Source organism: Bactrocera neohumeralis, unplaced genomic scaffold, assembly GCF_024586455.1.
Source record: "Bactrocera neohumeralis isolate Rockhampton unplaced genomic scaffold, APGP_CSIRO_Bneo_wtdbg2-racon-allhic-juicebox.fasta_v2 ctg195_1, whole genome shotgun sequence".
Lineage (NCBI taxonomy): Eukaryota > Metazoa > Arthropoda > Insecta > Diptera > Tephritidae > Bactrocera > Bactrocera neohumeralis.
The window spans coordinates 115887-140664 of record NW_026089912.1 but is presented as its reverse complement, the minus strand read 5'-3'; the positions used below and the strand labels follow the sequence as shown (position 1 = coordinate 140664).

At 34.4% G+C, this 24778-nt stretch overlaps 3 protein-coding genes and 2 long non-coding RNA genes across 9 annotated transcripts; 3 read left to right on the top strand and 2 right to left on the bottom strand.

Moving 5' to 3' along the window:
- Window positions 1-2250: 2250 nt before the first annotated feature.
- Window positions 2251-3882, top strand: LOC126766635 (uncharacterized). The gene is made up of 3 exons (XM_050484381.1): window positions 2251-2743; window positions 2805-3172; window positions 3245-3882. Exons 1-3 carry the CDS (start codon window positions 2418-2420, stop codon window positions 3793-3795), a joined length of 1245 nt encoding a protein of 414 aa, XP_050340338.1. The 5' UTR covers window positions 2251-2417; the 3' UTR covers window positions 3796-3882.
- Window positions 3883-3928: 46 nt separating this feature from the next.
- Window positions 3929-5125, bottom strand: LOC126766640 (transcription factor Adf-1-like). The gene is made up of 3 exons (XM_050484391.1): window positions 4678-5125; window positions 4449-4605; window positions 3929-4393 (listed from the first exon to the last, which is right to left on the bottom strand). Exons 1-3 carry the CDS (start codon window positions 4823-4825, stop codon window positions 4075-4077), a joined length of 624 nt encoding a protein of 207 aa, XP_050340348.1. The 5' UTR covers window positions 4826-5125; the 3' UTR covers window positions 3929-4074.
- Window positions 5126-5499: 374 nt separating this feature from the next.
- Window positions 5500-9336, bottom strand: LOC126766644 (uncharacterized). The gene is made up of 3 exons (XR_007668930.1): window positions 9006-9336; window positions 5848-5935; window positions 5500-5758 (listed from the first exon to the last, which is right to left on the bottom strand). It is a non-coding gene; the product is annotated as an uncharacterized LOC126766644 (long non-coding RNA).
- Window positions 6284-8071, top strand: LOC126766641 (uncharacterized). 5 transcript variants are annotated; one of them, XR_007668927.1, is made up of 3 exons: window positions 6284-6513; window positions 6719-6897; window positions 6957-7636. XR_007668927.1 is itself a non-coding variant. In XM_050484392.1 (3 exons), exons 1-3 carry the CDS (start codon window positions 6481-6483, stop codon window positions 7389-7391), a joined length of 564 nt encoding a protein of 187 aa, XP_050340349.1. In that variant the 5' UTR covers window positions 6287-6480; the 3' UTR covers window positions 7392-7636. The 5 variants fall into 5 exon arrangements, 1 of the variants encoding a protein (XP_050340349.1); XR_007668926.1 differs by having other exon boundaries at window positions 6596-6897; XM_050484392.1 differs by having other exon boundaries at window positions 6287-6513; window positions 6729-6897; window positions 7030-7636.
- Window positions 9337-11289: 1953 nt separating the features above from the next.
- Window positions 11290-24301, top strand: LOC126766643 (uncharacterized). The gene is made up of 4 exons (XR_007668929.1): window positions 11290-11934; window positions 12000-12488; window positions 12560-13381; window positions 23981-24301. It is a non-coding gene; the product is annotated as an uncharacterized LOC126766643 (long non-coding RNA).
- Window positions 24302-24778: the final 477 nt, after the last annotated feature.

Below are 24778 nucleotides of genomic sequence, written 5' to 3'. Positions count from 1 at the left end.
AGATATCTAGAACTAAATTTCCTAATTTCCCTGATGTTAAGTGGTGAAACGCACTCATCCAAAACAGTAAATATCCCAAAATTGAAATATCCCTAAATTCTCGACATCGTGAACCTTCTCTATAAATATAAGTTCTCTGGTATTAGCTAAACGCAAACCAAGTATTAAATTGCATAAAATGTACATACATACCATTTAAATTAAAGTCCATTTCATCAACACTCGTCTAGTGCATAGAGAAAAAATGTGTAGTTGTATTGGAATACAGTAGAATCCGGATATAACGACCTTCAAGGGACTGGCGATATTATGTCGTACTAACCGGATGACGTATAAAAAGGATATTTACATATGTATGTAATTATGTATTATAACTGCGAAAGTTTGATTTTCCTATTTAGGTAAATAAAACATGTTGTAGGAATCAGTTACATATGTTTTTTTTAATTATTCTTATATGTACACAAATAAGTAGTACATACCAAATTACAAACATAGGTACGTAATGTACTGTAATACCGTCACTAACGTAGGAAATCTGTTATTTGGGATTATTTTTGACAGACTTTTGTTCGGTAGTAAGAACTTCGGACTGCATTGTGAATTCGTGACATCATTGTTTTCATATGGTCATCATCAAAGTTAGTCTGAACAAATACACTAAGCGTTTCCACAGCCTTCAGAGCTTCAGATACACTCAAGGTTGGATAAAACTCTGGTTCGTCATCATCACCGTCGCTATCTTTGCTATTCGCGTCGTCGGCGATGATATTGTCCACAATGCTTTCATCAGACGGCTCTTTACAAGTGGCGACAGCATCATCGACACGCGCGTATTGTTCAAAGTCCTCGTTTGTTATGGGTAACTGATGCTTATCAATAGCCTTCGCCCAAGTGCTCAGCGGTACGTCGTCTTCTTCGTTAAAATCATCCGAAGTTATGGTACATTCTACATTGCTTCGGACAAAACCAGCATGTTTGTAACAGTTAAAAATTGTTCCTTGCTTGAGTTGAGTCCAGGCATCTTGAATCATTAGTATAGCGTCAAGAACAGTGATCTTCGGGCACTCAACACTACTGCATCCGCCATCTAGAAACTGGATCATTTTTAAAACAAGGTTTTTACGAAAATGTGTTTTCAAAGCTCGAATGATCCCTTGATCCATGGGTTGCAATACTGATGTCGTGTTTGGAGGCAGAAATACTAGGGTTATGCTTTTCAAGTCTGCAATATGGGGTGTGCAGGACAGTTGTCAATTAACAGCAGGGTTTTCTTATTCTTTTTCGTAAGTTCGCGATCCCATGCGCGTGCCCATTTGGTAAAAATGTCACCAGTCATCCAGGCTTTTCGATTGCTCTCATAATCCAAACTTTTTCTAACCAATCGTGTACATCACTCTGTTGTACTGACAAAGACTCATACTTTCTTACTTTAAAACGGTTTATCCAACTCATGGAACATATGAAATTTTGCATGTGTAGCTGTCTAGCAAAAAAATTTGCTTTCTCTTGTAGCAGAGGTCCATTAAGAGGTATTCCCCGGTCACGCTGAAGCTTAAACCACTGTAACAATGTCTTATCCAAGTTCTTACACGTTTGCATTTCAAAACATTGGCATTAAATAGCGGCTCGATCTTGTATTTATTCTTCTTTATTGTTGATATTGTAGAATGAGATACGCAAAATTCCTTTGCGACGGTCGCGTTTGATTCACCAGCCTCTAATCTGTGTAATATTGCACTCTTTTCTTAATTGTGAAACACTTTCTCTTCACAGAACTCATTTTATGGCGCTTTACGAACTTGTCATTACAGGTGACAAACACTAATTGTGATTTACGCGCGCCAATAAGGAGAATTGAGCGGTGAAGCGCGCGGGAAAGTGAGGGGGCCGAGGTATTGGTCATTCGTTACCTAAATTGAAACAAAACACGGCGCGTCGTTTTACATGGACGAATTGTCGTAAAAAATGGTCGCTATAAACGGTTTGTCGCTCAAACCGGAGTCGCACTAAACGGTTACATTTTCTCAGTATCTAACTATTAAACCGAACTTGAGTAAATAATATCGACGCTAAAAACGGTTAGTCGTTGTTAGCGACGTCGTTATAAATGAATTCTACTGTATTTGACACAAGCGGGTAGCCGTGGTTGGCAGGGAAGATATAATGCAATAACCAACAAGACATCGAAAATCTTAGTTACCAGAACGTACGAGTAGCGATGGTTAAATAAAAGGCCTAACTATAATGTGCATAAGCTGCCGTATGTTACTGTCAAAAAATGAACGAAAAGCCTGTCAAATGCATAACGAACGCAGAGTAGACATTTGAATGACTATAATGTGCTTACATGCATAAGAAGAAAGTGTCAATAAGCAATTTGTGTTTTTGTTTTGTTTCGTTTGAATTTTGCAAAAATGAACAGAAAGTTAAAATATTTAAAAACAATAAAAATCCTTACGTCTGTTTTAGACGGAATACGCATATTGACAGAAATTAGTGAAATAACAAAAAAAAGAGTTCGGTCGTGTTCAGTGAGGGAAATAAACAGAAAGAGGAGGAAGGATGGTTTCTTTGTACGATTCCTGGAAATGAAGAGGATTGACCACGCTGATTTTTTTATATACACGCGAATGACGCCACAAGTATATGGGCTTTTGCTTACTCTTGTTGAGCCCTTTTTAAAAAAGAATTCGTTGAGGGAGCCTGTGCAACCGGAATGTCGATTAGCTTTGACATTACAGTAAGTTTGTTCATTTTAATATATTTTTATTATGTGTTATTCTTTTTTCTGTTTCTTAAAGATATTTGTCACAAGGAACTTCGTTTCAATCGTTGGCATGGTCATTTCAACTGGGGAAGGAAACGGTTAGGCGCATTATTCTGGAGACAGCTGAAGTCCTTTGGACAAAGTTAGGCGCTGTTTATGTATCTGAGCCTAATGAAGAAGATTTCAAGCAAATTTCTCAAGACTTCTGGGAACTGTGGAATATGCCCAACTGTGTTGGATCTATTGATGGGAAGCATATCGCTATTCGATGCCCACCTAAAAGCGGTAGTCAATTTTTCTGCTACAAAAAATTTTTTTCTATTGTATTGTTAGCAGTGTGTGATGCCCGATATCGGTTTACCTATATAGATATTGGTGCATATGGAAGTCAGAGTGATGGTGGTGAGGACTTTTATAATTGTGCATTTGTTTTTTTTTTTTTATTAATATTATTGTTTCTCTTTACATGTAAAGGTATTTTTCAAGTGAGTCGATTGGGAAAGAGGTTATTAGATCATAAACTCCCCATCCCTCCAGCGAAAAACTTACCAAATACGCAACTAAAAACTCCACACTTCTTCGTTGGTGATGCTGCCTTTCCTTTAGGGACAAATTTAATGCGACCATATCCTGGGGGAATGCTACCAAATGAAAAAGAGGTGTTTAATAAAAGGTTATCAAGAGCTCGTCGCACAATTGAAAACTCTTTTGGAATACTAGTAGCGCGTTGGCGAGTTTTACTAACAACATTACATTTATTTCCTGAAAATGCAGAAAAAATTGTTTTAGCGTGCGTTGCCTTACATAATTTTATTATGTTTAACAACGTTAATGCATCTTCGTATATTGCAAGCAACTATGCTGATTGGGAGGACTCTAATGGTGATTTTCATGACGGTTTATGGCGTAGAGAAGTTGAAAGTAATATCCCATCGATTATGCAATCTTCCAATTTGCATCATTACGGTGGAAGAAGTTCTTTGGAAATTAGAAATAACTTATGCAGTTTTTTTAACACTTTTTAAAACATATTCTAAAATCACATATCTAACATCATTTCGAACTTGTTTATTTCTTTTTTAATAAAACTAAATGGAGTTTAATTAAATTCATTCAATTGTTTTTATTATAAATTAAAAGAAAAATACTTCAGGAACAATTACTCAAAAGAGTTCAGGTACATGCATTTTATGCATCTTTTTATAATAAATATTTTTGTTATTATAAATATAAAATATACTAAAAAAAATCAGTGCTCCAAGCGTTTTAAAATATAAGGAAATCATGTTGAATTCTTTTCAATCTCATTTTTGCCTATTTTCGCGGCGTAAGCGATATAATTCTGATATCATTTTTTCTTGGAAACTGTCTTTGACCGACACTGGCAGGTCTTGCATCAGACACAAAACCGTCGTCATAAAGGCCTCATCAGTTTCACTTCTTTCAGCCGGCGCCGCTATCTGCTTTTCTATGTTCTCCATTGTTGCGCCAAGTTTCTGGTAGAGACTTTCAAGGGAGAGACTTTTTTGTTTCTTCGGAGGTGGCGATGAAATTTCATTTACACTATCACACGTAGATGAATCCAAGATAGAGTCTGCATTTGCTTCTGCATTATCACGAGTGCTGTACAATGAAAAAGTTATATTTAAAAACATTAAAATTTATACAAAGTACCTACCGACGCGGTGTGACGGAGTCTTTTAGAAACATCATGGGTTTTAAAAAACGCCATTCCTCTAAGTAGCTCATTCCGCTACCTGATGGAGCTTCTAACCTTTTTATTTCTTTACAGAAGCGCTCCCGGAGTAGCTTCCATCTATGTTTGCATTCTAGATCTTTTAATTGAAACAAACATAAAAAATATTTAATACAAAAATATATATTTCTATAACAGTGTTAATACATACCACTTTTACCGCATAGTTCTGCGATTGCTTTCCACGCTTTGTCTTTATTTACGCGATTGAAATAAAAGGCATTTTTTTTCTCGTACAAACATTTATATTTTTCCACACTCTCTATTAAATTTTGTATAAAACACTCGTCGTCCTCCATATTCAAATATACAATGATTTTATCTGTTGACAAAACACTCTTCTTCCTTTTCGTTTTCAAATTCAAAATGATGTATCAGTTGACAAAAAGCGAAAACAGCTGATTCCGTACGGAAAGTGCGATCAGTTTCGCACTTTGCTTAAGCAAATGACATTTGGAAAAACTTAACGAAACTTGATGTAAAGTACATTATAGTTGCAACATACAATTTGTGTGTATTCGGACAGTTGCTTACGCTGGCTTAAGCTAGCTTATGCACATTATAGTTAGGCCTATACGCTTTATGTTATTTGATTAAGAAATATACGCTAGCATCTAATACCATTAGAAGGAAAATTAGAAGGGATTAGATTACATTTAAGCCCTTCACTAATCAGCCCGTTCTCAATGCTGTTGGAAAGATGGAAAAACAGCTGTTTTTGCCATTCAAGAATTCACATCGCTTAATATTTATTAAAAGAAAATATTTTCATATAGTATTTTGTAATAAAAACCGTCTTCTTTTAAATATTTTTCATTTAATGGAAATAATGAATAATGAATGATACGGTAATACTTTTCTTAATTTTCTTGTTTCCTATACACATCCAAAAGCCATCGCGATCCTTTGCCATCTCAGCTAAAATAACGACCGAATCTTTTATTTGCAGCGAATCTTCAAGATGAATTTGAAATTTGTGAATATTAGAATTTTTTTTATTTTTTTTCTGTAACATTTTTTTCATTTTCAATAACATCCACACGCTCACGATATGCTTGTACAAAAAAATATTATATTAGTTGAAAGCTATTTATTAGTGACAAGCACAGCTGTTTCCAACGCTACTCACTGTTCCATCTCGATGTCATAGATGATATTGCAAAGTTTCTCTTTCATTGTGCAGTTTCAAAGGCAGCGGTTTGATTAAACGTAAAACCACCAAGCCGCTGCAACTGTAAAAAAATAAGATCATTATTTTATTAAGCTTCTTTTGTCTAACTTTTTTATGTACATATGTATGTATGCACTAAGTGCTACTAACCTTAAACAGATATCGTGTGATATCACTACTAGCAATGTCCAGTCATTTTTGTAAACTTACTTCAAATATTCCTTCTCATCTTTTTAATCTGCAAAAAAGAAAGTTTTAGTTAAAAAAATTTGCCTTGATTTCTATTTTCGCATTTCAAGTGCTGTGCATATTTCTCAACACTTTAACTTGTAGCGGTGCTTTTTGTGGTACAGAAATTTTGTTGTTTAGGAATAAGTTAATGACATGTTATTTATCAAACATATTAAAAATTAAAAACAATACACATTCAGCTATAGACACAATTATTTGAAAGTTAGTGAGCTTTACAAAATAAGCTCGATATGTAAAAAACTGACAAGTGCTGAAAAAATAATATTTTTTTAAATTTAATTTCATTTACACATAGGCAGTTCACAAGGTGTCGTATATTGTCATATATGTCGTAAGTCATAGATTTGTACAACTGTTGTAGAGCCGTTGTTGCTGTTTTAAATGCAAAAATATAAATTTGACGATACAACTCTGCGTACTGTGTTTATTCAGTGCAACTTTGAATCAGCTGTGTTTGTTTATCTTTCTTCTTCTTATTGTTTGCATTTTGTTGAAATAAATTGGCCGCAAATTCGTTAAACGAATAAGTAAATGGATAAAATGAGCACGAACGGTGAAGTTGAGGTAAATATAATAGAAAATGCTGAATTATTTTTTAATTTAAACGATTGTGAATACTTTCTTTTCGTTTTTACCAAAACGCAAGCGCTACAACCCCCAAAAGCGTTGGGAAGTTGCCGAGGAAAAAACGTTGATTGAATTCCTTCTAGAGAATCGCGATTTTGAGAATGCCATTTTTTAGGGTAAATGGAAACTATTAATTACTTAGTTATTTACAGAAACCATCGGCCCGGCTATTTTATAATCGCTTCGCGAATGAAAAACAAATCCTGGTCGAGTGGAAATCAGCGCGCTCAAAAGTAAGAAATATGCGATCTGCTTATAATAAAGCGAAGGAATGGGAAGGAAATACCGGTGCTGGTTGCATGGACGGCGATACTATAAAAAGTGAGTTTGTGTCTTCAATTGAATATCATTGTTAATACATAAGAATCAACTTTATACAGGCGTTTTTCTCAAAAAGTTTCGCTATTTCTAAATTTCTATTTCTATTTCGTCGACTAAACGCTTGTGCTGTAGTTGAAGAAATAATGGAAAGTGCTGATACTACCATTGAAGTATTAAGTTCTGTACAAATTGAAATTCCTATTGTAAATGAAACAGTTACCACTCCAAGGCAAAGGGGAATATACTCCAGAACAGCGGCTTCCGATATTATGCAAATCCATGGCGAAATAATGACATTGCGAAAGCAAAAGTTAGAGGCAGAATTGACTGCAAGAGAAAGAGAGTTCGAGCGAAAAGAAAAAGAGTTGCAGTTAAAAGCTAAAGAAGTGGAGCTCAAAGAAATTGAAATATTAGCGCTAAAAGACATCAAACAACTAGAGCTACAGATGAAAGAGCGAATCGCCATGGAAGAGCTAAGGCTGAAGTACAAATAAATTCTTAAAACTTATTTAGTATACGAAAAGACCAATTTTTCTATTTTTTACTTTTGTTTTCAATGAGATGGACTCACACATCGTTTTATACGATGGTTTAATTTAAATTTTTGTTAATGGTATAATTTTATATGTACATTTCTGCGTATGTATGTACGTACAATAAACGCCAAATATACACGTATACTTGAAAATGTAAAAGTGAATAAATGTAGCTATGTTAGTGCAATATGTTTAAACGCAAATCATTTATTTGTTTTGAGACAGTATGTATGTATTTTTTTAATGATTCTATTAAAAATTACTCTAATATATATTTGAGGAAATATACTTATGTGTATATATATGTTCAATGTACATACTATATGTATTATCTATAATTTGGAATGTTTCCTTTGGAGTTCAAGTAAATTTTCTTGGAATATTTTTAATTAAACTGTTGTACCTTAAGCATAAGTTTTTCTTCTAAAGTATATTTAAAAGAAAAATGTATGTTTTTCATTTATAAATAATCCATATAATGACCAAAATCTTAAAGAAATAATTTTTCCACCAAGATTGTCGAAATCTCACACTGTGCTAAGTCGAGTACTCTACTATTACATAAACAAAAGAGCTCCGAGTGCCTAAACATATAAAAGTGGAATGTTGAAACAATACATATTTGCTAGATATACAAACTAAGCTGTTTCATTTTGTGTAAAATTTAAAAGAAAATCTCTGGTGTTACATTATAATGGTAAGTCGAACTGAGGACCTGGAACTTCATTTCCGTCTTCATTTTCAATGTGAAAATTAATAAGAATGTTGTGAAGAATGCAGCTCACAGTAATCCAGTCGTTGCATTGATTCTTATTTGATCTCGAATGCATTCTGAATTTAAGTTCCTTAAGCTACCGAATTTTTCTTTCAAAAGACCAAAGTAGTTCTCGACTCGTACACGGTATTTTGAAATATATTTGTTGAAACTGTGCCTTTCTTCTTCTGTGTACTCGCTATTTTGTCTGAATGGCGTAATTAAAAAGGGCTTCAGTGGATAGGCACTACCCCCAGCTATCCACTGCGAGATTGACAAGAAACGCTCCGGATGTTTAAAGAGTAAACAGTTCGAAAATATTTTTGCATCATGTACACTACCGGATAACCTACTATTAACTGCCTTATTCTCAATTTATAATCACATATAGCTTGAAACTTGACCGCATATTGCCGTTTGCGAGAATAGTACATCGTATGCTCATTAACAGGAGCTTCAGATAGTTTAACCTCAGAACCGTCTACATATCCAACACATCCTGGCATTTCTGTACTGGTTGAGGACACAATTTTCTGCCTTTCTCTTTCATGGGGCCAAAATAGGAATTTAGACTTCAATTTTAAAATGGCTTTAAATATCCTCCTGGTTAGATTGTAAATAGTGCCCCCATCACCAACACCAAAAAGGGAAGCTACTTTACGCACAGATTGTCCTTCACCGGATGATCCTAAACGGTAAAGGACAATTTTAAGCTGCAATTCTATTGGGAGCTGCACTTCACTTGAACTTGTGTTAAAAACTTCGTCATGCTTTATTAAGTTTAAAATATAACAAAACTACTCGGAACGGATCCTAACCATTTGATTGAACCTGTTATCATCGAATTTTCTGAGCACCGTTTGCTCCCATTCGCATGATTTTGGAATGCCAAGGTGAACACCTCTGCGATTATTTAGCACACAATGCATGTATGAATTGAAATTTTCAATCGCTTCATCTTCCTCGTCGCCTGGAAAATAGTAAAGGTGTGTAATAAATATGTAAATAAATGCCGTAAAAAATGTAACCCATATCCAGTAAATTAATCATATGATTTAGGCACAAAACTGCTACAATTTCTGTCTTTTTCACTTGCGCGTGGCATTTTGTTATTTAAATTTTAGCAAACAGCTGATTAGATACGACTATATGTTCTTTACAACTCACAGGGATGCTCACAAGTCTAATACTTTTTTAAGATTTTCATATACGATTTACGATTGTATGACACCTTGTGAACTACCTAACTAAGTATAATTGAAATTAATCTCTTATTTTATTTTTTTGAACACGAATTTTAGTCGAGGTAATACTTTGAAAACAATAAAATCGGCCGCATTTGTAAAAAAAGAGAAAAGCAATTTTGTGTTTTACTCATTAAATGTAACAAATTCAAAACTATAATTATGATGGGATAATATAATTTAGTTTACTTCTGCTTACTAAAAACTTAACAAAAAACAAAATTGAAGAAAATCCCGAACGTACCAAAAAGACCTATTACAAATTTAAAAAAGTATAGTGGTAAGCTTTGCGTGGTCACGAGTGTAAAAATATTTAAAAGCATTATTAGTTAGTTATTAATACTTCTTTTTGAAAAATTGTGTATCGCCATTTGTTTTTTAACATATTGATATTTCAATCAGCTAGAAAGTTTTTCTCTTTCTTACTTATGCTTTCTTCCATTCAATCGAAAATTGCACAAAATGTAAAAGTGTAAACAATGGCTACGACAGACTGCAAACTACATCTGTCAAATATTAAAATACACACGTTCTTATGGGCAGTGTTATTTTGACAGCTGCACGACTACACGACTGCAGGCCGACAGTTGTCGTTCTCGCTAACTTCAATATCCTCCTATTTTTGCCAACGACAGTACGACGACAGTAGAGTTGACAGTAGAATGGAAGATAGAAAGAGGAGGTAGAGTGGTGATGCCACTAATATGTAAAATGTAAAATTATTCACAGCTCTAACAAACTTGATGTTATTTTACAAATAAAAGCATAAAATAGCTCTATTATAGCTCTATTATATCATTTGTAATAGCAATTGATAATTTAAAGCAAAAATATCTACCTATTTACTTATTTTTTGCATAAAAAATTTCACTTTGAACAATATATTAAAATTTCATTGAAGTGAAAGGTGTTAGTATGGCCACAACGAAATTGTTTACATGCAAAATGGACAACTGCGTTGTTTTGTGTACATGCCGGCCATTGTGTTGTTGCTTCTCAAAATGTACATGTAGTAAGATGAACAACGACGTTTTCAGTTTACTGTCGTGCCGCTGCAGTCTGTCGTAGCCATTGTGTTTATACTTTAACAGTGTACAGCTGGAAATGTTTCTATGTGTTTGTGCAATCTGTTACCTCCGTCTTGTATGGCTACGATTACATGGGGCAACTTTAGTTGCTAATTCTCGGGCGATTCTCTTTTGCTGTCGCCCATTACCTTCACACGAGCAACTTGTGTTGCGCAACTCTGCTCGAGTTTTTGTCTCATTCTCTGTCGCTTTACTGTAACCCATTGTCGCTTCTTTTTCTTTATAGGTATTTGGGCCACTCTATCACATATATTAATCAGCTCTGTCAATTAAGAAATACATTTTATTTATTAAAACAAAGATATATCACCCTTTTCACTATCGTCTGAATCAATTTGTATGGCTTCCTCCATACATTTCACAATATCTTTAATTAATTCGATTTTTTCGTCATACTCCATTTTCTAAAATATTTATATTATATTATGTATATTTGTATACATATTTGCAAATTACTTACCAAAAGATGAAATTAAATTTTTTAAATATATTCAAAATATTAATTTCAAAAAAATATACGCAAATGCAACTATGTACTACGAAAGAAAGAGCACGAATGCCGAAAAACGTCGCAGCGAACTGCTACGAATAAGAACACAAAGCGAGTTGCTGAACACTGGAAACTCGGCGCGATTCTCCTCTCCTCGTCGCCCCCTCGCCTATAAACTAAGAGTTGCCGCAACAAAAGTTGCTGTGTGTAATAAGGCTCTAGGATTATGATAATGTGTACTGATCGTTTTCGAATTATCGATACTCTCGATATTCGAGTCTGAACGATAATCGACAAAAATCAGAAATACATTAAAAAAAAAAATTATAATTCATTAGTACTTTTCCCTAAAACTTTGGATTACATTTATTTGCCTGTAACATTTGAAGGTTTCGATTTTTAAATTAGGATATTTCGATAAAAGCATACATATATTGGTTGTCAAAAAGTCTTGCGATATTTTCGCTAGTTGGCGCTGAAAGCGCGTAGTTCCAGTTTTATTCGTCGCATCGGGTCATGCTATACCTTTTTGGAAAGCCCATTTCACGCGCTAATACGTGTGTGATTGACTGTCGTTTCTTTTAAGGCGTTCGTGAGTTATAGCGTCGCAAACATGGAGCAAAATAAAGAGAAAATACGGCATATTTTACAGTACTACTACGATAAAGGCAAAAATGCATCTCAAGCCGCCAATAAAATTTGTGCAGTTTATGGACCCGATATAGTTTCCATTTCCACCGCACAACGATGGTTTCAACGTTTTCGTTCTGGTGTAGAGTTGGTCGAAGATGCGCCACGCTCCGGAAGGCCTGTCGTCGAAAATTGCGATAAAATCGCTGAATTGGTCGAAAGAGACCGGTATAGTAGCAGCCGTAGCATCGGTCAAGAGCGGGCATGAGTCATCAAAAATTCATTTCAATTTCAAGTAAAAAAAATAAAATCAATAAAAATACCGCAAGACATTTTTGACAACCCATTATCTTATTTAAGGTCGCCGTGGTACTCCATTCTTCCGCTAGTGTAGGAAAAAGTTGGATACCAAAGACCATGAACACCCCGGTATCATATCGACCTGGGTTATATTTTTCAACATTCCCATTAAGTACGAATATCGAGAGTATCAAGTAACGAATGAAATTTTATTCTGTAACATATTTCTCAATTTTATCAATTCTGGTTTTGTATCAAATATTGAAAGTTTGGATATTTCAAAACCCATCACTGCTTGCATCAATAGTGCCCAATTGAATTTCAAACAGTGGTGTTATGTATAGCGTGTATATCGTGCATAATCGCAAAATTTTTTTTTTGTTTTTTACTTCAAACAATGTAGAGCGCATAATGAACTAGATTTAAAAACAAAAATTTCGATCAAGATATTTCGCAACAACATAATTGTCTTAAGGCAAAAGGAAAATCGCAAAAAGGGTAATAAGAAAAAAATATTAAAAAAGCAAGTCTTCGCGCTCATTAGAAAAAGTAAGTCGGATGAATTTTATATGATATTTTAACAATATTTTGCAAATAATTATTTCAACTGTTTTTTCTAGCATTGAAAATCATAGTATAGCATTGGAAATATCAGCAGTTTCAACATAAGTTTTATCATAGATATTATTAGATAATAAGTGTTTGCTTCATGTTTTTAATCGGCCTGTGCAGTGAAATATAATATGTGAAAACAAATGTGTGTTTTATGTGTTTAAAGAGGTCTGCGCAGTGGAAAAATTATGTGAATACAAATGTTTGTTTTATTTTCCCATTATATAGAACAAACAAAACTCTATTATTGTATTCACAGTTTATGAGAATATTCATATATGGCAACTTTGCCTGATATTTGACATTTAAACTGTGAGCGCACAAAGTTAGTTTTGTTGCAAATTAATGTTTAATTTTTGTATAAAAATGTCTCATTTAAATGGAAAGTAAAATATCCAAATTATCATTATGTCAATATAACCGCTAATGATTCGAGTATGTATATATATAAGTTAGCACCCCATACATTCAAAATGTATCATATGATGCATTAATATCATATGATACAAAGTAATATCTATAATATGACACCACTAAATCGCAGAGAGTGCGACACGTGTAGTGGCAACCTGTGGGAGGTGCAGCGTCACCAAACTCCGTACCCGTTGCAGCGGCAAACATAGGTCTAGAGTTAAGTATAATTAATTGTAAATTGTAGTTCTTGCACAGAATTCAATAAAGGAGCATAGCTCCCAATTAAAGGAGCATTGCTCCCAAAAAAAGGGGCATAGCTCCCGAAAAACATTTTTTTTTATTAAAACTAACTAAACGTTTTTTAACTGGCGCCCAAGCAGAGACCAGCGCGCTATGGAAAGCTGGAAACACCTAGTGTAAGATTTATAAAATATTTCAACATTATTATAAAGAATACGAAATTTGAATTGAAAACAATTAATTATCTGATACAATAAAGAAAAAAAGCCTTAAATTAACGTAAGCTTTACGAAAAGATTCCAATATTGTCAAAGAAAGTACTATTACGAAGGATTTTTTTTTAAATTAATTAAATTTAAAGAAAAGATTATTATAATGCCAGAAACTGAAGAACTAATTGAACAACTTAACGAAATGAGGTTAGATTATGGGCAAACCATCCACCCATCCTTCAAACCATCCTTTAAACCCTTCCTCCCCTAACCTTACTTTAATAACGACAATAGTTTGAGAAGTACTCGAACGAATGAGTACTCAGAATATAACCGACTTTACCGAACCCGACCACAGCGTGACACTGAAGGCGAACAACATAAACGATTCAGATAAGATTCCGGACATGGTTAAATGCCTTAAAGAATTTTCAGGACGACCAGGAGAATTTAACTCCAGGAGGAAGAGCGTAGACAGAATTTTTAAAGCTTATGAGGGAGTCAAGAATACCCCTAAGTACTTCGCGATACTCTATACGATCAGGCATAAAATAATTGGCCATGCCGACACCGCATTGGAATCGTACAATACTCCACTTGATTGGAGTCAAATTCGAAAATGCCTTATGATGCATTATTCGGATAAAAGGGACATAGGTACCCTCGAATACCAGATGACTACTCTGGTCCAACGCCTCGACGATATTCCGACCTTCTACCAATAAGCTTGCCAACACCTTTCCCTTATATTAGACAAAATTTCATGTCTCGAGTTAAGCGACGAGTCCATACGGACTATGACCAATTTATATAGAGACAAAGCGCTTGACACATTTATTAGAGGACTAAATGGTGATTTACCTCGTCTTCTCAGCATACATTTATGCGCCAAGCACTACATTTATGTCAAAAACTTTACAACATGACGTATAAAATTAATCATGCGAATAGTACGCACAAAGTCAATATTCAACCACCACCACGATCTCCCCGGAATAACAATTTTAATAACTTTAATAACAATAGAGCTTTTTACCCCGAATTAACTTATTCCCACTCCCCTAGACGAAATTTCGACCAACAAACATTCGGTCGCCAACCAAACCGATATCCCCAACATTCTCCCAACTATATGCAAAATAACTAAGGATTTATGCCGAGGTTCAACAATTACCCGAACAACCCCCATATTACTAGAGAAAATACTTCTTTTAATAACTGACCGAACCTACCACCTAAACCACCGACCCCAATGGAAGTAGACTAGTCCATAGGGTCAAGACAAATTAATTATCAAAATAGGCCCAATATACTCCAGGACAATCGACCACCGAAACGTCCTATTTCCGCACAACTGACTCACCATCCAAGCAAAATACAAAGAAATTTTTTTACTAACGCAGTCGAATTAGACCCGAACGGGATATACGATGACAATTCCCATAGCAATTATGATAACAGTACAGTATTGTCAGCGGGCCGAATAACAAGTGCGCGCATAAAAACAGAGGAGAAGGTGAAAAAAAAACTGACTTAGTGCATAAGCAGTGCAATTAGCTTAACCATGTCGAAAATTGACACTGAATGGCAGACAGTGAACAGTAAACGAAGAGCAGCCCCTAACTCCCCTCTTTCATCTTCACGAAAACTAGCCAGAGTGGATATCGATACTGATAACAACAACGAAAACCGGTTTGAGATACATACTTAGTAATAAAGAAAACGACAACAACAATGACAACATTGTAACCACTAGTAACGAAGAAGTGAGCGTTGAATCAGCAAACAGACCACCGCCAATTATAATACCAAATGTGTCAAATATTAGTGGAATGGTACTTGCTTTCTCCAAAGTCATAAACAAAGCTAATTTCTACTACAAAACACAAGCAGATGGACAAACAAGAATAACTACAAAAACAATTGAAGCTTACCGCTCTCTTGTTAAATATTTGAATGAAAAGAATATGGAATTTCACACATACCAGATCAAGCAAAAGCGATCTTTTCGGGTGGTGATGAAAAATCTTCACCCTACATCTGAAATTGAAGACATTAAGAAAGAATTGAAAATTTTGGTCATCGTGTAAGAAGAGTCAGCAACATTACAAGCCGTGCAGACAAACGCCCACTCCCCTTATTTTTCGTCGATATTGAACCAGCTAAGAACAACAAAAACATTTATGACATCAGATACTTAGTTAATGCAGTCGTTCAGGTGGTACCACCAAAGCAAACTAATTCCATTGTCCAATGTCACAGATGTCAAGAGCTTGGGCACACGAAAAGTTATTGTAACAAATCTTATGCTTGCGTTAAATGCGGCTCTTCTCACAACACTATCGAATGTACCAAAGACAGAAATGCTCTTGCCAAATGTGCAAACTGCCAGCACGAACCTCCAGCTAACTATCGCGGGTGTCAAGTACACCAGTCACTGAAAGCCAAATATAATGCTAGCAAAGCACGCACGATGGAGAGTCCGCTTGTTTATAATGCCACAGAATCCACAAATTTGCAAAAACAAAATTCATTTTTCAACAGTAAAACAAACAACATGGCCTCGTATGCTGATGCTGTAAAAACAACTAACCTCGATCAATTTTTAGAAAAAATTGAGAAAATAATTAACGCACAGACTGCTCAGATAAATAATTTATTAGCAATAATCAATAGTTTATTGAACAAAGTATGCAACTAAACTTAAGAATAGCAATTTGGAATGACAACGGTATTGTCAACCATATTAACGAAATCGAAACATTTCTTAACAAAAATTGTATAGATGTATTTTTAGTTTCCGAAACTCATTTTTCACAAAGATCATTTTTTAAAATTAGAGGATACGACATAGTTTATTGTAACCACCCCGGGGGTAGAGCCCGAGGCGGGTCGGCGGTGATTATTAACTCAAAAATTAAATATGAACCATTGGAAAAAATTTGTTCACCTTCGATGCAAATTTCACGCATAAAAATCAAAACAAACACACGATCAATAGCTATTGGCGCTGAATACTTTCCACCCAGGCACACAATCAGTTGCATAGAATATGAAAATATGTTTAGCGAATTCGGCTCGACATTCTTACTCGGAGGAGACTTAAACGCCAAGCACCCTTGGTGGGGCTCTCGCTTAAATAATCCGAAAGGTAACGAACTATTTAAATGCATTATGAATAGGAATTTACCGGTATGCCTACCTACTGGCCATTGGATCCCACTAAAGTTCCGGATCTATTAGATTTTGTTGTGTACTCAGGCCTCTCTAGTAATTTGCTAAAAATTGAAGAAAACTTTGAACTAAGCTCTGATCACTCACCCTTAATTGCGGTACTCCAATCATCACCTATAATTCTTCAAAGTAAACCAAAAATTGTGACTCCACGTACTAATATTCCATAATTTTCTTACTGGTTAGACAATAATATTGATATTAGTGTTAACTTAAGAACCACTGACCAATTAGACAGCTTTGTTGAAAAATTTAACAACGCCATTCTAAAAGCAGGTTTTATCTCAACTCCACAAGATACTATTGTAGTAAACAGTACCATTATCCCTGCGGAAATCAAAACCCTTTTAAAGGAAAAACGATCGTTGAGGAAAATATGGCAAAGGACCCAGAATCCAAGTGACAAATTAATTTCAAACAGAGCTACTAAATATTTCAAAACAGGGCTAAAACAGTTAAAAAACAACTCCCTTGAAACCTTTTTAACCAACCTTAGTCCTAACGCAACTCGCTCTGAATGTCTGTGGAATGCCACAAAATTTCACACACCCAAAAGTCAGAAAGGTTCCAATGACTCCAGCAATTCATGGTATCGGTCAGATGAGGATAAAGCAGAGGCCTTTGCTAAGTCCTTAAATGAAGTATTCACACCATTTAATTTTATTAATGCTTCTGATGAAATGGAAGTGATGCACTTTTTGGATACTCCATGCCAAATGGATTTTCCAATAAGGAGTATTATTTTATCAGAAGTGAAAGAGGAGCTGGCAAAATGTAGCAACAAAAAAAGCCCAGGCTACGATCAGATAGACCACGCAGTACTAAAGCACCTAACTGAGAAGTCCATGCGAGCTCTTACAATTATATTCAATGCCATACTAATAGCATTGACAGACGGCAGCGTTAAACCAGATTAATTGCATTTTTCGGGATTAATTGAGGAGCTAACCACAAGCTAACTCCGTTGCTGAATCCAAAAATAACTCTCAAAATTTTAGGGAGCTTGTGAGATTTTCGTTGGCAACATTGTTAAAAATGGCCAATTTTCATCTATTGTGAAAGAAATACAAGCAAACCTGACAGCTGTTTATCAAATTCTCAATATAGTATCAATAAAACTTCTATGTTATGATGCAGTTTTAAAAATAATGTGTTGATATGTTTTTGTAATAAAAAATGGTTTGTTAAAAATTGGTCGGCTAACAACCATAATGTTTATCTTCTATCAATTTTCATTGAAAATATTATAAAAAGGACAATGAGCTGTTTATGAGAGTTTCAAACTCGCATAGCTGCTGTCTGTCACCTACAAATTTGGATCTGATTAAGTGCACAGTTAATCCGGATTAACGCTGCCGTCTGTCAAGGCTATAAGGCTTCAGCACTTTCCTTCAGCCTGGAAATGTGCAGAAATAATTATGATTGCGAAACCAAAAGAACCTGAAAACTTAGTTAGTTCGTATCGCCCCATAAGTCTACTGGTCGCTTTCTCAAAGGTATTCGGGAAGTGTTTTAGGGCCAATTCTTTATTCAATATTCACAGCGGATATCCCAAAAAACAACGATGTTACGATAGCAATATTCGCTGATGACACTGCAGTTTTAACTTCAAATAAAGTGCCTTTAAAATCTTCTGATATACTACAAAATTACTTATTCCAACTAGAAGACTGGCTCAAGATGTGGAACATTAAAGTCAATTCAGATAAATCTGTCCATGTTACTTTTGCCCTAAGAAAAGGTGATTGTCCTTCAATCAAAATTTTTAATACAGCCATACCTGTTAGTGATCATGTGAAATACCTGGGGTTACACATAGATAGAAGGCTTACCTGGAAATATTATGTAAAAGCGAAAAAAGAACAAATTAATATAAAATTGAGAAGTCTTTATTGGCTTCTGGGTAAAAAATCTGTTCTTTCTTTTGAAAATAAACTGCTAATTTATAAAACCATCATCAAACCTATTTGGATTTATGCGAATGTGAAATAATACAGCGCGTTCAATCAAAAACTCTCAGGTCAATTACAAAAGCTCCATGGTATGTTTCAAATCATACTATTCACAGAGATTTAAAAATATGCAAAGTGAAAGATGAAATAAAAAAGTTTAGTGAAAGATACAAAATCGGGTTAGAGATCCATCCCAATCCTTTAGCAGTGGCATTACTACAGGCACCCACTACAACAAGGTTAAAAAGAAAAGGCATATTAAACTTGTAAACCAGCACGCATGCACGTAATGTAAATATGTTCATAACTTAAGCACAAACTAGTGTATGATTATGTTATTTTAACATAAAGAAAATAGCAAATAATTATGTAAATTAGTATGTATGTAGTTTGGATTTTTATTTTTATTATACTGTCACTAAACAGAGGGTCACTTAATGTAGTAACACTCACAATTTGTTTGTACCTTAACAGCACATTTACTTATTGTCTATTAACATTAAGACAGATTGTAAATTTAACTTGAAATAAAAAAATAAAAAAAAATATGATAATGCAGGTAAAAATGAGCCCGATACTATAAATTTTTTAGATTAGCGCCGTCTTGGCTGCCTTATTACGAATTTAGAACAAGGCGGGGAGACACAATAGATTTTCTTATTGATACCGGATCCAATAGGGATTACATTCAATCCACTAGAATTAGGAATCCAATTCTGAACGAAAAGCCCTTTACAGTAAAATCAGTTGCCGGGACAATCGAAATTACCCACCACACCTTTGTCGACATTTTTGGACCAACAGTAGGGAAAATAAAATTTTTCGTACCACGACATAGTAGGCAACGACACACTTAAAGAATTAAAAGGAATTATTCATACCGATACAAATTTAATGACGATTTATCAAAGTATTAATATAATGTTAAAGCAAAGAATATCACACGAAGTGAATAATATGGCAATCAATATTCCACACCTCTCTTTACAACAACAAAACAAAGTTAATAATATTATTGATAAATGCCCAAACCTTTTCTCTGATCCTGATGAAAAACTCACCTACACCACTCTCGTAAAAGGTGAAATCCGGACAACAACCGAAACCCCTGTCTACTCATACCCGGATCTGATGGCATTAAAATACGAAATCGAACGCCAAATTGAAGAACTCCTAGATAACGGAATAATAAGGAGATCGAAATCTCCATATAACTCCCCAATATGGATAGTTAACAAAAAGTCAGATGCCTCTGGCAAAAAAAAATGGTCGTTGATTATCGTTAACTTAATTCAGTTACGATTCCCGATAAATATCCAATACCAGAAATTAACGAAGTCCTTGCAAATCTGGGAAACAATAAACTATTTACTGTTATTGACTTAAAAGTGGGTTCCATCAGATTCCACTTCGCGAGTCAGACATTGAAAATACCGCATTTTCCGTAAACAACAGAAATACGAATTCCTCCGCTTACCCTTCGGTCTAAAAAATGCTCCAGACACATTCCAAAGAGCACTATATCCTACGACAACATATAAGAGTAAGATGCTATGTTTACATTGACGACGTAATATTTGGCAAAAATGAAGAAGAGCATTTTAAAAATATAGAGTTAGTATTCCAAACCTTAGAAAATGCAAATATGAAAATCCAGTTAGACAAATGTACATTTGCTAAAGAGGAAGTAGAATTTTTAGGATATGTAATCTGTTCAAATGGGATAAAAACCAACCCCGAAAAAGTAGAAGTGGTAGCTAAATTTCCAGTTCCACAAACTCTCAAAGAATTAAAATCCTTCCTAGGTATGTCAGGTTATTACCGACGATTTATCCAGGATTACGCAAAAGTAGCTAAACCATTAACAGCACTATTATGAGGAGAAGCCATGTCTCCAAACGGAACTCGAAAAAATAGACATAGAATTAGACAACGAGGCCTTAGAGGCATTTAATAAAATAAAAAATACTTTAGTATCCAAGGATATAGTTTTAGCGCACCCAAATTTCGATAAAGATTTTGAACTAACGACCGACGCCTCAGATTTCGCATTAGGTGCCGTGCTATTGCAAGACGATAGACCAATTACTTTCATATCGAGAACTGAGAATGAGAAAGAAATGCTTGGTATAATATGGTCACTTAATTCACTTAGAAATTACCTTTACGGTTCAAAAAAAGTTAAAATTATCACCGATCAACAACCTCTTACCTATGCCTTAAGCCATAAGAATACTAATAGTAAAATGAAGCGATGGAAAGCCATTTTAGAAAAATATAACTACGAACTAACTTATAAACCTGGTAAAAATGAGCCCGATACTATAAATTTTTTAGATTAGCGCCGTCTTGGCTGCCTTATTACGAATTTAGAACAAGGCGGGGAGACACAATAGATTTTCTTATTGATACCGGATCCAATAGGGATTACATTCAACCCACTAGAATTAGGAATCCAATTCTGAACGAAAAGCCCTTTACAGTAAAATCAGTTGCCGGGACAATCGAAATTACCCACCACACCTTTGTCGACATTTTTGGACCAACAGTAGGGAAAATAAAATTTTTCGTACCACGACATAGTAGGCAACGACACACTTAAAGAATTAAAAGGAATTATTCATACCGATACAAATTTAATGACGATTTATCAAAGTATTAATATAATGTTAAAGCAAAGAATATCACACGAAGTGAATAATATGGCAATCAATATTCCACACCTCTCTTTACAACAACAAAACAAAGTTAATAATATTATTGATAAATGCCCAAACCTTTTCTCTGATCCTGATGAAAAACTCACCTACACCACTCTCGTAAAAGGTGAAATCCGGACAACAACCGAAAACCCCTGTCACTCCAGGCCATACTCGTATCCCATGGCATTAAAATGCGAAATCGAACGCCAAATTGAAGAACTCCTAGATAACGGAATAATAAGGAGATCGAAATCTCCATATAACTCCCCAATATGGATAGTTAACAAAAAGTCAGATGCCTCTGGCAAAAAAATGGTCGTTGATTATCGTTAACTTAATTCAGTTACGATTCCCGATAAATATCCAATACCAGAAATTAACGAAGTCCTTGCAAATCTGGGAAACAATAAACTATTTACTGTTATTGACTTAAAAAGTGGGTTCCATCAGATTCCACTTCGCGAGTCAGACATTGAAAATACCGCATTTTCCGTAAACAACAGAAATACGAATTCCTCCGCTTACCCTTCGGTCTAAAAAATGCTCCAGACACATTCCAAAGAGCACTATATCCTACGACAACATATAAGAGTAAGATGCTATGTTTACATTGACGACGTAATATTTGGCAAAAATGAAGAAGAGCATTTTAAAAATATAGAGTTAGTATTCCAAACCTTAGAAAATGCAAATATGAAAATCCAGTTAGACAAATGTACATTTGCTAAAGAGGAAGTAGAATTTTTAGGATATGTAATCTGTTCAAATGGGATAAAAACCAACCCCGAAAAAGTAGAAGTGGTAGCTAAATTTCCAGTTCCACAAACTCTCAAAGAATTAAAATTCTTCCTAGGTATGTCAGGTTATTACCGACGATTTATCCAGGATTACGCAAAAGTAGCTAAACCATTAACAGCACTATTATGAGGAGAAGCCATGTCTCCAAACGGAACTCGAAAAAATAGACATAGAATTAGACAACGAGGCCTTAGAGGCATTTAATAAAATAAAAAATACTTTAGTATCCAAGGATATAGTTTTAGCGCACCCAAATTTCGATAAAGATTTTGAACTAACGACCGACGCCTCAGATTTCGCATTAGGTGCCGTGCTATTGCAAGACGATAGACCAATTACTTTCATATCGAGAACTGAGAATGAGAAAGAAATGCTTGGTATAATATGGTCACTTAATTCACTTAGAAATTACCTTTACGGTTCAAAAAAAGTTAAAATTATCACCGATCAACAACCTCTTACCTATGCCTTAAGCCATAAGAATACTAATAGTAAAATGAAGCGATGGAAAGCCATTTTAGAAAAATATAACTACGAACTAACTTATAAACCTGGTAAAACAAATGTAGTTGCAGACGCCCTTTAAAGGATACCAATACAAATAAATTCACTCACACCTACGATTCATAGCGATGAAAGCTCAAGTCATAATTTAATCCCTTGTACAGAAGTTCCAATTAATGTTTTCAAAAACCAAATTTTTTTCAAGATTGACGAATTATCTTCATATCAATTTAAAATAATTTTCCCAACAGCAACAACAAAACGAACAGTTATTGATTTCTTACATGAAACGATACCTTAACCCATCTGTTATAAATGGAATTCATACAGAAGAAAGGATAATAGGAATGATGCGAAATATCTATCCTTTTCATTTTAGTAACATTAAACGCCGATATACCCAAAAATTAGTTGAAGATATTAGTAACGAACAAGAACAGGAGGGCGTCATATTAAAAGAACATTTAAGAGCACATAGGAATGCCACTGAAAATAAAACACAAATTCTCGAAACAAAATATTTCCAGGTATGTTATATAAAATAAAACGACTAATAGCCAACTGCACCGTTTGTAAAGAAAATAACTACGAGAGACATCCCAATCAACCGAAAATTGCGGAAACTCCATTACCAACATATCCAGGACACATAGTCCATATCGATATATTTTTAGAGGGAAAAATAGTCATGACAGCTTTAGATAAATTTACAAAATACGCAATAACAAAAAGCCTAAATAGCAAAGCAATAGAAGACGTCAGAAAACCCTTAAGTGATATTATATTTTTCTTCGGAGTACCAAAATTAATAGTTATCGACAATGAGCTATCTTTAAACTCAGCTTCTTTAAAATTTATGATGAAAGACGAATTAGGAATAGAAGTTTACACTACTCCTCCATACAAAAGCCGAGCTAACGGACAAGTAGAAAGGTTCCACTCTACATTAATCGAAATAATGCGTTTCATAAAAGAAAACGGTGGACACAGAAATTTTGAAGTACTTTTAGAAAGAGCAGTATCTGAGTATAATCATTCAGTTCATTCCACAACACTTAAAAGTCCAGTAGACCTATTTTTTCATAGAAATGTTACATTTACCCCTGAGGACATAGAAAGAACTAGACAAAGCAACTTAGAAAAATTAGCCGAGAAACAAAGAAAGGATATCGAATACCATAATAAAATAAGAAGGAAATAAAATCATATCTACCAGGACAAATAATATTTGTTAAGAAAAATAGGAGATTAGGAACTAAGTTAAAGTAAACCCTGCAGTAAGGAAATAGTTAAGGAAGATGTGTTAACTGAACAAGGACAAATAATTCACAAAGCTAGAATACGTAACTAAATATGTACGACATTTTTTTCAGAATATTACTACCGCTATGCCTGGCGGAAGTACAGATCCTCGACTACTCAAACTCACAATTAATAACAATAGAAAAGGGAACGGCTAGACTACAAACAGAAACATTTAGGATAATACATGAAATTGACATAGAAAAATATACGGACACACTTGACTAGTACATAGAAGCGACTATCAAAACTGAAACTATCCGCAAAAACCCCAATTACCCCTTCATATCCCACTTGATAACACAGATAAGAGCCCAACTTAACAATCTCAAAGTAGAACAAAAAATAAAAAGATCAATAAATTTCCTGGGTAGCGCATGGAAATGGATTGCAGGAAGTCCAGACCATGAAGACTACGAAATAATTTCAAATAAAATAAATAATGTCTTACAAAATAACAATAATCAGGTATTAACTAACAAACTTACAGTTGGCAAAATTAGCGAGATAACAAATATTACAAATAATATATTTAAAACCATGCAAAATGAAAAAGGTTTAGAAATTGAAGCATTTTTACAGCTAAAATATAAATTAGAAAAAATTAAGGAAGAAATTTTAAATATTGCATACGCAATACATTGGGCAAAAGCCAACATAATAAATTCTTTTATTTTATCAAATGAAGAAATAAATATTGTGAAAGAAGTAATAGACAATAACAATATTCCATATGTAAATATAGACGAAGCACTGGAATTTGCCGAAATTAAAATTGCAACTAATGGCAAAATTATAATTTATATTGTTAGCCTCCCAACCGTAGATAACCAAAATTGTAAAACATTAGATATTAGAGCAGTAAAAAA

Coding starts and splice junctions, on each gene's coding strand:
- LOC126766641 (XM_050484392.1), top strand. CDS start 6,481: ATGGATAAAATGAGCACGAACGGTGAAGTTGAG. Junction 6,514..6,728: donor GCACGAACGGTGAAGTTGAG/GTAAATATAATA, acceptor AGTTATTTACAG/AAACCATCGGCCCGGCTATT. Junction 6,898..7,029: donor GGACGGCGATACTATAAAAA/GTGAGTTTGTGT, acceptor CTTGTGCTGTAG/TTGAAGAAATAATGGAAAGT.
- LOC126766640 (XM_050484391.1), bottom strand. CDS start 4,825: ATGGAGGACGACGAGTGTTTTATACAAAATTTAATAGAGAGTGTGGAA. Junction 4,606..4,677: donor AGAACTATGCGGTAAAAGTG/GTATGTATTAAC, acceptor TTCAATTAAAAG/ATCTAGAATGCAAACATAGA. Junction 4,394..4,448: donor GACTCCGTCACACCGCGTCG/GTAGGTACTTTG, acceptor TTCATTGTACAG/CACTCGTGATAATGCAGAAG.
- LOC126766635 (XM_050484381.1), top strand. CDS start 2,418: ATGAACAGAAAGTTAAAATATTTAAAAACAATAAAAATCCTTACGTCT. Junction 2,744..2,804: donor CGATTAGCTTTGACATTACA/GTAAGTTTGTTC, acceptor TGTTTCTTAAAG/ATATTTGTCACAAGGAACTT. Junction 3,173..3,244: donor TGGAAGTCAGAGTGATGGTG/GTGAGGACTTTT, acceptor TTACATGTAAAG/GTATTTTTCAAGTGAGTCGA.